This window comes from Phocoena phocoena, chromosome 1, assembly GCF_963924675.1.
Source record: "Phocoena phocoena chromosome 1, mPhoPho1.1, whole genome shotgun sequence".
In the NCBI taxonomy this organism is placed as follows: Eukaryota; Metazoa; Chordata; class Mammalia; order Artiodactyla; family Phocoenidae; genus Phocoena; species Phocoena phocoena.
The window spans coordinates 79,479,033-79,492,259 of record NC_089219.1 but is presented as its reverse complement, the minus strand read 5'-3'; the positions used below and the strand labels follow the sequence as shown (position 1 = coordinate 79,492,259).

General features: G+C 43.4%; 2 protein-coding genes across 2 annotated transcripts in view; one reads left to right on the top strand and one right to left on the bottom strand.

The window, feature by feature from the left end:
- Nucleotides 1-6,289, bottom strand: part of ZNF326 (zinc finger protein 326) — a 51,577-nt gene extending 45,288 nt beyond the window's left edge. Inside the window, 2 exon segments of the mRNA XM_065885349.1 lie at nt 4,130-4,174; nt 6,098-6,289. Coding sequence (XP_065741421.1) covers nt 4,130-4,174; nt 6,098-6,113 — 61 coding nt within the window. The 5' untranslated portion in view covers nt 6,114-6,289.
- Nucleotides 6,290-10,060: 3,771 nt separating this feature from the next.
- On the top strand, nt 10,061-12,163 carry LOC136135312 (THO complex subunit 5 homolog). Its single transcript, XM_065893212.1, is given in 3 exon segments — nt 10,061-10,202; nt 10,205-10,352; nt 10,576-12,163. Coding segments are annotated over 3 exon segments (1,878 nt in total).
- Nucleotides 12,164-13,227: the final 1,064 nt, after the last annotated feature.

Below are 13,227 nucleotides of genomic sequence, written 5' to 3'. Positions count from 1 at the left end.
CACTATGTTATACACCTGAAACATATAGTATTCCATCAACTATTTCTGAATAAAAAAACATATTAAATGAAAGTAACTCACTCAAAAATTAAACGGACACATTTTAAATCAAATCTGTTCTATTGCTTTGATTATGCTATCATATAAATGATAAGCTCAACAAATGTTAAAACTCATGTATAATTAAATCAAAAGATAAAAGCTGTGGAGTAGTATAAAAAAAAACAACTGACTTATGATCAAAATAACTAACAAGTTGTATGACACTAAGTCATGAATGAGACCACTTTTTACCACCTCCACACTAGCATCATGATGCAGGCCACCAGCATCTCTCACCTACATTATTGCAACAGCCTCCCAACTGGTTTTCCTGCTTCCACTTTTGCTCCCTTTCTGTTTATTGTGAAGAAAATAGCTAGAAGAATTCTGTTAAAATGTAAGTTAAATTGTTCAATGCTCAGTACTTTCCAATGGCTTCCCATCTTACTCCAAGTAAAAGCTAAAGCCTTAAGATAATCTATAAGGCCCTACACCAGTGGCCCTTACTCACGGGCAATTTTGCCCCCCAGAGGACATTTGGTAATGTCTGAAAACATTTTTGGCTGTTACCTAAATGGGTAGTGGGTGCTACCTGCATCAAATGACACAGGCCAAGGATGCTGCTAAAACATTCCACAATGCACAGCACATTCCCCCAACAACGAAAAATTATCTAGTCCAAAATGTCAACAGTGCCAAAGTTGAGAAATCCTGCCCATTACCTCTTAACTTTATCTACCCCATTGCCTCTTAATTTCATCATCTATGGTCTCCCCTTACTCCACTCTAGCTATACTAGGTCCCTTGCTGTTCCTAGACTACAACAGGCATATATCCATTTTTGCACCTGCTATTCCCTCTGCCTGGAATGCTCTTCTTCTGTATCTGTGTTGCTCACACCCTCAACTCTTTCAGGTCTTCACTTTCTATTGCTTCCTAGATATAAGCAAATTGTCTTTGACTTTCAATGCCTTCTGGCTACACCTCACTATTCTTACCTTGTTTTAAGATTACTCAGCAAAAATCATCTGCTGTAGTCAAGCTCATCTTCTTAAGTCTCTCTGAAGCACAGTGTACTCAGCCCTACCTTTGTTCCTGCTTTCCCTCTACCCAAAATGTTTTCCCTTTTTTTGTCTGCTATTTATATAAGAAGAATTATTTTAAAGCAAGACGGAAATATGAAGACACTGGAAATACAACTTCCTTCCAAGAAATTTGTAGCTTGACATGTTTTCCAGTGTCTTCTACTTCATTTCAGTCGCTGGAAAATACAACACTAACAATCAATGCATTGTTGGCTTCAACTGGTAACTACTACACACCTTTTATTTCCTGAAGTCTACAGCATTCTTCCCCTAGATAGCTTCATGGCTCGCACCCTCATCTCCCTCAAATCTATGCTCAAAAGTTACCCTTTTAGTGAGGCTTTCCCTAGCTAATCTCTTTAAAATTGTAACACATGGGCGTGCGTGCGCGCGCGTGCACACACACACACACACACACACACACACCCTGCCCTGTGTTATTATTCTCCTAGCAATTGCAATAGTACAATATATATTACTTCTTGTTTACTGTCTATTTCACCCCACTAGACTGTACACTTCACAAAGGCAGGAATATTTGTCCATTTTGTTCACTGCTATACTGATAGCTCCAAGAACAATATCTGATACATAGCACTCAATAAATATCTGTTGAAGTCAAATTACATCCCTGAAATTAAGTTCCTCATTTATAAAATGTAGATAACTCAGACCTCAAAGTGGTGTCAAGCAGTGATGTTTACCTAAAGGTGCATTCCAAAATCATTCAAAGTAGTTCTTTAAAACTTACATAGTTGGGACCATTTACCCTAAAAATTAAGATTCAAGGGGACTAGAGTATGACCTAAACAGATACACTTTGAAACAGCTCCACAGGGAAGTCTAACAATCACCCTTAAATGAGAACCACTGTTGGAACTAAATTAAGAGAAAAATAAGTCATAACATTAGTAAAAAACTAATTTGAAAAGATATATGCACCCCCATTTTCACTGCAGCATTATTTACAATAGCTAAGATATGGAATAACCCAAGTGCCCATCTATAGATTAATGGATAAGATAATGTGATGTGATATATATGTATGTATATGCATGAAATATTACTTAGCCATGAAAAAGAATGGAATCTTGCCATTTGCAACATGGATAGACCTTGAGGGCATATGCTAAGTGAAATAAATCAGACAAAGAAAGATAAATATTGTATGATTTCACTTATATGTAGAATCTAAAAAAACCAAATCAAATCAAAACAAAACAAACAAAAAAGCCAAGCTCGTGGATATAACAGATTGGTGGTTGCCAGAGAAGGGGGGGTAGGTATAGAAGTGGGTGAAATGGGTGAAGGGAGTCAGAAGGTACAAACTTCCAGTTATAAAATAAACAAGTCATGGGGATGTAATGTATAGCACAGTGACTATAGTTAGTAATAGTGTATTGCATATTTGACAGTTGCTAAGAAAGTAAATCTTAAAAGTTCTCATTACAGGAAAACTATGTGTGGTGATAGATGGTAACTAGACTTATTGTGATCATTTCACAATGTATACAAATATGGGATCATGATGTTGTACACCTGAAATATAATGTTATATGTCAATTACACTTCAATTAAAAATAAAGTGCATGTTTTAAAAAGAAGGTCATAACAGTAGTAACAAATTTCTGAAACTCTTTTTGCAACACTGTACATTAAGAAAATAAACTTCTGGCCCTCTATGATTCTGCATCTCAAAGCCCTATATTTAGGCATTAAATTCAACTCTCTCTTACATCCTACTGGAGATCATGGCCTTCTATTATTCCAAGCCTCTTTGGTGAAAGTACTAGTCCTACTGACTCCAGTTTAAAATCCTGGATTCATTTTTATTCATCCTTCTCAATTTTCTACTCACTACTAGGCAGCCTGAAAGTTCTGCTAATTTTCTCAAGAAATAGCTTAATATTTTTTAAATTACTATCATCACCTCCCAAGTTCAAGGTCTAAAATCCTTACACCTGAATTTACGAAACAGCCTTCTTGATAATTTTCTAGTTTTCAATCTAACCTACATGTGGATGCAAATTAAACTTCTTCTGGTAATTTTATTATATCACTCTGCTGCTCGAAAATATATTTTTCAGCACTCAATATACATTGACTACTTCCTGTATGTTTAACCTTTTTAGTCAACATCAAATTCAAAGTTTCTCTAAATTCTTAGAGACGATAAATAGAAATTAACTCAATGTTAATTATTCCCATAAAATGACATGGTCTTCTTTACGTAGTAGTACATTTACTTCAGTTTTATTTAGTGAATATATTACATCCTGTACAACAGTTGAATTGCATTTCTCTGGCAATTAGGATATTTAATTCCACTCCCTGGTGTCATTCATATAATGCTTTTTAATAACCTCTTTGAATTGTTCCATGTTCTTTTTGTGTTATTATCCTGACTGGTAAAACCTTAACTCTAATAACTATCAAAACCCCACCCCAATTGTATGCTGCATACCTCTTATGATTTTACCTAGCTCTGTAGTCACAACTCATATGTCAATAAACAATCAGGCTTCTTTATGTGCTCCCCTAGACAGTTCTTTATATACTAATACATTTGGACACATTAAAGCAAATGACCTCAAAAACAAGGTCAAAATGTTACAAAAGAAGCAGTATAAAACAAAGCCAATAATCCACTTAATCTACTTTACTCAATACCAAAACCTCTAATTCAACAAAAATAACTCAGCTAGCTGCTTGTTAAGTCCTCACTCAGTGCAGTCAGGATTTTGGAATAAATTAAAGGATTCATAATTCAAATAAAACAGAGTCAAATTAATCTCAATAGCCCTAAGTTTTTCTGATCCCAAATTATCTAACTCAAATAATATATATAGTATAACAACATTAACGCTGATACATGAAGAGACCAAACAATGCCTGAAACAAGGCACAATTCCCTTTTTACACTGGTACTTTATATGGATGAAAAGAAAAACTGAAATGCATTCCCTTAACTTATTTCAGAGCAAATGAAAGAGGATACTCACCATTAAAGCTCTGATAAGTATTTCTGCAAGCAGAGTGAGTGTAATCTATGAAGACACATTTAACAGAAAGGAATTAGTTCAATATTAGCAAAAATCTGAAATTATATACCCATCTACTAAAAACAAACACTATTTTTAAAATGCCATTAATGCAATTATCTGCAAAATAGGGTGTAAATAATTATAAATATTTCATATGGGAAAATACATATCCCTTTCTTTTCACTATCTCCCCAAATGGTAAGTTTATCATCCAAATCATGGTAATGTAAAAATTAGTTTATAAAACCTAATATATAATAATATCCAAAAAAGGGGATCCAGTACTGATTTATATGGAGTAACAAAAAGGAAGGCAAATATGTATCAAATAATGCAAAAAGCAGGGACATCTGAGAATTGATTCTATGTAATATATAATTTTTTCCAAGTTAATATTTCTTTTAGCACTTAATTTGCTCTCTAAAGATTTCAAGATCTTATCTGAGAAATGTATATACATATATGTATATATATGTGGTGCTATATCTACCCAGGATGTGGTATCATCACCAAAAAATCATATTGATAATTTCTCTGTCAAAACGAATTCGGCAATTGTTAAATCCTTTAGTTAATTTTACTAATAAATACTGAAAAGAATTTAACAGAGCGGTCATTTGGATACAAGAGAATCCAACTACACTACACAGGATTAGTCAAAGTCCAACTAAAACAAAAAAAAACACCAGAGTGTGCTACTGTTAATACCTAAACTTCCTGTTTCAAAGTAACTTAAAACTATCCACAAAAAGGTTATTCCAATCCCCTTTCATATACTTAGATTTGATATCTTTAACTCTTTGTGGCATGAAATCAAAATCAAAGATCAAAAGATCATTTAGTCGGACTCACAGCACATTCAAAGATAATTCTGGGGGTTGGGTTAGAGGCTTAGAACTAGGTAGTGAACTGATTTTATTTAGAAATGCCTGGCTACTCAGGACTAAATTCAGTTTATTCACACCCCTTCTCATGTCTCCCTAAAGCTGTCATTACGTGCTCATTTTACCTTGACACCCGTTCCTATAAAGCTGGCCAAGATTTGAAGACAAGTTGAAAACCAAATTAATTTTACTTCGTGAGCCTATGAAAATGCTTTAAAGAACTGGCCTGAGAGACGACTGAAAGGTACTGCTAAAATACGGTTTATTTAAACAGCAAGTCCAACACAGGCGGTTGTGCACAGGTCTGAATTTGAAGGGCATGTGATACTGTGCCAGAATTCTGACTAATTTAAGTCCCATCCATACACCGTCCAGAGAAAAATGCTTTGGTTCACAGACATATTTCAAATTATGGATTAAGGCCCGGGCAATGTTTGTTGGTGGATAAATATCCCAGTTTGCTAACCAGAAATACCTTACTTTCCATTCTGGATAGAGATCTACTTATACTTATCACTTACAGATGCCCTTTAAACTCATCTTAAACTAAGACAACCAGGCACACGACCGTGAACAAGCCTCTGAAAATCCTATCTGGCGAGAAGTAACCTGGGTTTGGGGATTGACTAAAAGGACGATCTGGGTCGCTGCCCACGTCGCGAGTGCGAGCCGCGGCAAGGGAGGCCCGCTCGCCGCTTAGCCCGAGACCGGGAAGTTGGAAGCGTCCGGGCAATTTCCACGCAGCGGGGCGGGGACCAGTCTGGGGCCGAGTCCGGAGGCCGCGGCGCTTTAGGCGCGTCCTTACCCACACCGAGGCCGGCGCGGAACTCCAGGGTCGCGGGCCACAGCGGGCGCCGGGCCGGAAGATCGGGCGCGCGGGTCCCCACAGAGGCCGACTCCGGGCACCGGGCCCGCGGCGAGCGGGCGGCCTCCGGGCCCACAGAACAAAGCCCACACGGCCATCTTGAGACGGTAAACAGACCCCCGGGGCAGGCCACCCCGCCTCCCGCCGCCGCGGCGACGAGCCAGAGGCCGCGCTTACCGTCCTCGAAGTCCATGGCGGAGGCTCGGGGCCGACGGCCTCGGCGGCGCTGGGCTGAGCTGTGGCGGAAGGCGAGCGCCCGTGACCCGCGGTTTCACACAGCCAGTAAACGCGACCAAGAGCGGCGCTACCGGCCCGGGAGCCGCAGGCCACAGCGAGGCTGGGAGGCGGGGCCGGCCGTCGCTGCCGGCCGTCGCAGCGCGGCCTGCGATTGGCTGGCGCGGGCTGGTGGGCGGGCCCTGGAGTGGGGGCGGGAAGCAGGTCTGCTGTCACGCTCCCAGGTGCTGACCCTCTAGGAGCGGACGAGGGGTAAGGAAGGTGGAAAAAAAAGGAGCCCCACAGACTGGCCGGGGTCGTGGGAAAGAGAGCTGGGTGTTCTGGAAGGTCTGGCTGCGGCCCGCCATGTTTGATTCTGGCAAGAGCGAAAGGATCTGGTTGGAATACCTTCCTCCAGCCCGAACTAATATATTATACCACGTGCCGACATTTTGCTTTTTATTGGTTGGTGGTGACTGATCGGAAAATGTTAAAATCCTTATGGAGTTTCTGTCGTGGAGACGCAGAAGTCCAGGACGTTTTTAGAACTCTGTGAGCAGAGGAGAACAGATTGCTAAATAGGAAACAATTATGAGTATGATCCAAGACAGGCCATGATCAAGTTCTGAGTTTCAAGGTGCAAAATAAAAGTAAAAGTTAACAGACAGGGAAGATTTGTGGCAGGAGTCATCCAGAACTGGAAGAACAACAACGGGCAAACACACATACTTATTAACATTGTATTATTGTCACTTTGGAAATAGTGTTGGGGACAGTGGGCAAAGTCATTCACTCACCCACAAGGCAATGTGGAAAAAGACGACTGTTAGATCATTCTAACCCTGGAGCAGCTTGAACTCCAGGTTAGAAAACATTTTTTTCATAGCGCAAATGGTGTTAACAATGAGTTGATCACAGGATAGGAAATCATGAATCAAGCCCTTTGCCCTTCTTTGGGGTCCAAGCAATTGCGGGAACCAAGTTCCGAGAAAGCAGCCCCTAGAAACAGGACTGAAGGAAAAACTCACAGGTATACTATGTTGCATTACTGTAGCCCCAAATCTGGGCAGGGCACTGTTTCTTCCTCATCACTTTCCTTCTCCACCCTGATTGATTCACCCAGTTCTCCACCCTTTTATTGTTTTCTTCTTTTTTTTTTTTCCTCCTATACATGTTTTCTATTCACCGGAGTAGAACATGTTGAAAACTGAACTCATGATTTCCTTCCTCAAACCTGTTCATCCTCCTTTATTCTTTCATCTGTGTTAGTGGCGTCATGAGCAACCACCCACTACTAATCCCAGCCAGAAGCCTGCGACTCATCCAGGCTACTCCCCTTCTCCCATCCTCAATCCGTACTGAAGTCTCTCATCTGCTTACTACCTCCTAAAATGTCTTAAATTTGCCCCCTGCTCTCCAACTCACTGCACTACCTGAGTTAGACTCTCATTATCTCTCTCCCAAACTATTGCCATAGCTTCCTAAGTAATTTCTCTGCCTTTCCACCTTGACCTTCTCAGGCTCCTCAGGGCCACGGTGATCTAAAGGCAAATCTGAACATATCATGCGTCTCTATCATGGATTAGGTGAAGGCAAAGCTCCTTAACATAGAGCACATCCAGCAGGATCTAGCCACTGCCTGACCTGCCATCTTCCTACATTTCTCCCTCCTCCTCTCTCTCTCCCCTACTCTTTCCGTTTTGATTGGCAATTTTAAGCTACTTGCAGTTCCCAAAACACCCCAATGCTTTTTTTTTTTGCGGTACGCGGGCCTCTCACTGTTGTGACCTCTTCCGTTGCGGAGCACAGGCTCCGGACGCGCAGGCTCAGCGGCCATGGCTCACGGGCCCAGCCGCTCCGCGGCATGTGGGATCTTCCCGGACCGGGGCACGAACCGGTGTCTCCTGCATCGGCAGGCGGACTCTCAACCACTGCGCCACCAGGGAAACCCCCAATGCTTTTTCATGTCACTGAACTTTTGCTTAGGTTTTGCTCTCTGTTTGGAACACTCCCTGGTTAACCCTCTCATCCTCAAAACACAGTTCAGAATTTATTTCCTTTAAAAAAACGCTCCCACATCCCAGCCCCACCCCCTAGACCAGTACTTCTCAAATATTAATGAGCATATGATTCACATTCAGTCAGTCTGGGTTGGAGTCGGAGAGTCTGCATTTCTCACAAGTTTCCAAGAGATGTTGCTGCTGGCAGTCAAACTAGACTTGGAATAGCAAGGCCCTGGGCCCTGGGCTCTATTAAAAGCCCCTCCTCTGAGTTCCCTGGACCAACCTCTGCTCCAGCACTATCTTCCTTGCATCAGATACTGTTTGGCTTTATGTCTCTCCACGTTAAAAGTCTTTTGAGATTAGACCTAAGTCTTCTTGTATCCTAAGTGCCAAGCACGTAAGTTTAACAATTAAAACTGAGCTCTCCCTGAGGTTTTTAACTTTTTTTCTTGTTATCAAGGCAAAGGAATGATTTTATAATCTGAGGTCTTCAGGTCTTGGCGTAAGTGAAAGGAAATAAACATTGGGTCACTTTATATTTGTGTATCATGTGCACACACGCATATGTACATGCTCACACACACACACACACACACACACACACACATACACACACACACCCCTACCTTACTCCCCTGAAAGAGAAAACTGCCAGACAAGGAACTCCTAACTCCAGAAGAAACCTGACCTCAGCACAAATGCCTGGAGAGCCAGAATACATGTGTCTCTTCCCTCCTTCCTTCCTCCTTCCCAAATAGGAAGTATTCTTGAAGAGGCAGGTGGCAGTGCCTGAGACACCCCATAATACTTGAGAGACTATCACATCATCCCCTAATTCACTTATGGAACAAATATTGGATAAGCACCAACTATGTGCCAAACATCCTTTTCTTCACTGTTGTCTCTTTCCTTCCTCCCAGGGTCTGTACTTTGCTAGGCTCAGATTTTTACCCTGAGGGGCCAATGTTTTGTACAAAGTCTTATATCATTTCATCCTCCACATATTTCGCAAGAGGTAGAAGGTTGGTAAACGCCAGACTGGCAGAGTCCCTTGGAAAATAAAAGAGAACAGGGTGTGTAAGACATTAAAAAGAAAGTTACTCATCCAAGAACACATAACGAGTAATTGCTGGTTCCATATTTTAAAAAAATTTTTTTTGAGGTATAGTTGATGTACAATATTATATAAACTGGTTTCATATTCAGGATAAATATTATATAGTCATGCTTGGGTCTGTTGGTGTATGGATTCAACCTTGTAGACCCAGCATCATCATCAGGGTCCTCAGGTTAAAAAGGGGGCGTGGGAAGGGGTTTGCTAACCTATCATTTGCATAATTGCACATAATGTGGTAAAAGAAACTGCATACCAAAAGAAGTGATCAAGAAGGCTTTAGAGGGCTTCCCTGGTGGCGCAGTGTTTGAGAGTCCGCCTGCCGATGCAGGGGACACAGGTTCGTGCCCCTGTCCGGGAGGATCCCACATGCTGCGGAGTGGCTGGGCCCGTGAGCCATGGCCGCTGAGCCTGCGCGTCCGGAGCCTGTGCTCCGCAATGGGAGAGGTCACAACGGTGAGAGGCCCGCGTACCGCAAAAAAAAAAAAAAAAAGAAGGCTTTAGAGATTCCTCACTTTGTTCTATGTTTTAGCCCTTCCTCAGATTAGAAAAACTCCATTAGTTTCATATGCATTTCCTCCCCCCAAAATGGAGGTAAAATTTAAAATGCAAAAGTGCTTTCAAAACGTAATAATTGCTCTATGGTGCGCGAGCCGCGGGAAGTGGCTTGCTGGCCGGGACAGGTCGGGGTGCAGTGTGCCCTGCTCTCAGATCATCTTCATCGCCTGCCCCAGTGGAGTGCCTCCTGCATTAATGTTCACAGCCACCTCTGAGGTCTCTGCTGTTTCCTCCTGACTTCACCAAACAACCATGTCATTGGAATCGAGCAAAAATCGAAAGCCCAAAGTGATCCGAAGTGATGGAGCTCCAGCTGAAGGGAAGCATAATCGTTCTGACACTGAACAGGAAGGTAAATACTACAGCGAGGAGGCTGAGGTGGACCTGTGGGACCCTGCAGAGACTATGAGCTGTACAAGTACACGTGCCAGGAGTTGCAGAGGCTCATGGCCGAGATCCAGGACCTGAGGAGCAGGGGAGACAAGGATGCGGCAGTTGAGATCGAAGATCGGAGGATCCAGAGCTGTGTGCATTTCATGACTCTAAAAAAGCTTAACCGGGGCCTTCCCTGGTGGCGCAGTGGTTGAGAGTCCGCTTGCCGATGCAGGAGACACAGGTTCGTACCCCGGTCCGGGAAGATCCCACACGCCGCGGAGCGGCTGGGCCCATGAGCCATGGCCGCTGAGCCTGCGTGTCCGGAGCCTGTGCTCCGCAATGGGAGAGGCCACAACAGTGAGAGGCCCGCGTACCATAAAAAAAAAAAAAAAAAAAAAGCTTAACCGATTAGCCCACATCAGGTTGAAGAAAGGAAGAGATCAGACTCATGAGGCCGAGCAGCAAGTGGACGCCTATCACCTGCAGCTCCAGAACCTGTTGTATGAGGTGATGCACCTGCAGAAGGAGGTCACCAAATGTCTGGAGTTTAAGTCAAATCACGAAGAAATCGATCTGGTCAGCTTAGAGGAGTTTTATAAGGAGGCTCCTCCAGATATCAGCAAGGCGGAAGTCACCATGGGAGACCCTCACCAGCAAACCCTTGCACATCTGGACTGGGAGCTGGAGCGGCGGAAAAGGCTGGTGGAGAAGTACCAAGAGTGCCTGTCCAACAAGGAGAAGATCCTTAAGGAGACTGAAGTAAAGAAGGAGTACCTGAGTAGCCTCCAGCCGGATCTCAACAGCATCATGCGGGCTTCCCTACCAGTGTAGGAGTATCTGTTTATGCCCTTCGACCAAGCTCACAAGCAGTATGAGACAGCCCAACACCTACCTCCTCCCCTCTATGTCCAGGCCACTGCGTATGGGCAAGACAAGCGCAAGGAGATGCTGAAGAGGCACCCGCTGTCCGTCATGCTGGACCTGAGGTGCAAAGATGACAGTGTACTGCACCTGACTTTCTACTACCTCATGAACCTCAACCTCATGACGGTAAAAGCCAAAGTGACAACCGCCACAGAACTGATCACCCCCATCAGTACAGGTGACTTGCTGTCTCCTGACTCAGTCCTGAGCTGTTTGTATCCTGGGGATCATGGAAAGAAAACTCCAAATCCAGCCAATCAGTATCAGTTTGATAAAGTTGGCATCCTGACTTTGAGGGACTACATACTTGACTTAGGGCATCCCTATTTGTGGGTGCAGAAGCTGGGTGGCCTCCACTTCCCCAAAGAGCAGCCCCAGCACACTGTGATCGCTGACCACTCTCTGAGCACCAGCCACATGGAGACCACCATGAAACCGCTGAAGACCAGGGTGCAGTCCCGCCTGGCCCTCCACAAGTGGTTTGCCTCCCTGGAACACGGCATTGTGCCAGTTACCAATGACTGCCAGTACCTCTTCCCTGCAAAGGTTGTCTCTCGCCTGGTGAAGTGGGTGACGATTGCCCATGAGGATTATACAGAGCTGCATTTTACCAAAGACATCGTGGAGGCGGGACTGGCTGGGGACACCAATCTCTACTATATGGCACTTGTGGAAAGGGGCACAGCTAAGCTCCAGGCTGCCGTGGTGCTGAACCCCGGCTACTCCTCCATCCCACCCATTTTCCAGCTCTGTCTGAACTGGAAAGGGGAGAAAACCAACAACAACAACGACAATATTCGGGCCATGGAGAGTGAGGTCAATGTGTGCTACAAGGAGGTGTGCGGCCCCCGGCCCCGCCACCAGCTCTTGACGAACCAGCTGCAGCGTCTGTGTGTGCTGCTGGACGTCTACCTGGAGACGGAGGGCCACGATGACAGCGTGGAGGGGCCCAAGGAATTTCCCCAGGAGAAAATGTGTCTGCGGCTTTTCAGGGGCTCCAGCAGGATGAAGCCGTTTAAATATAACCATCCTCAAGGATTCTTCAGCCATCGCTGACCACCCACTCGGACTGTTGTTTCCCCCCAGACCCAACTGCTGTGCCTCTGCTTTCTGCTCTGGCGCACATGTGGCTCTTTTTTTTTTTTTTACATCTTTATTGGAGTATAGTTGCTTTACAATGGTGTGTTAGTTTCTGCTTTATAACAAAATGAATCAGTTATACATATAAAAAAAAGTAATAATTACCTCCCTTCCTTAGGTACATATTATATAAAGTTTACATTTCTAGAAAATGAGGTTTATTCCCTTATAGGGGCTCAATTAAACCTCTGAATTATTGCCACTCATTTTATCTATTAATGTGTTATAGTCCATCATAAATTTTAATTTCCTAAGTAAATTGAGAGCAAGCTGTCCGTGACATCTGTCAACCCCACTGATGGCCAGAATTGATTTGGTGGATTTGCCCTGCTGGAAAGGTGTCCTCTTTCTTCCTGGCTCTGCCACATGTGTCTGTCCCAAAGCGGCATGCTTCATTGAAGACGATGATTTTCCTAGATAGAGGAGGACAAGGATCTATACGGAGTCAGGTTCTTCTGTTGGAACATCCAAGGCATGTTAAGTAGGTTATCCTGCCTGGGATAGATAATGAGCCACTTGAAGGTGGAGATTTCATCTTTATGTCTCCAGCCCCCTAGCACAATACCCCTGGCACATGGTAGACTCTAAAATGTTTGTGGAATAAATAAGAAGGAAACAGACCCACAGTCAGATCCAGTATTAAGATAGATTCAATTCTACATTAAGGCTACACATATTAATAAAAATACAGACATGCAAAATTCAAACTTGCACACATACAATGTAACTCCCTTCTTTAGAGTCCTTACTAAAACACATAGTTTACAAACAGAAAAAAGGCACAATCCTGGGAAAGCCAGTAGAGGGCACCACATACCAAATATAGTCAAAATTCGGCTGCAGAAATTGAGCACGTGTTCTAGATACTGCTGGTCTGAGTGTTCCAAATAGAAACAGGGTAGAGAATATTCTTGTGGGCTGGTGCTCTACATGTACCTGAATTTCTATTCTGGTTTAATTGTGGATATAAATTTCCCTGT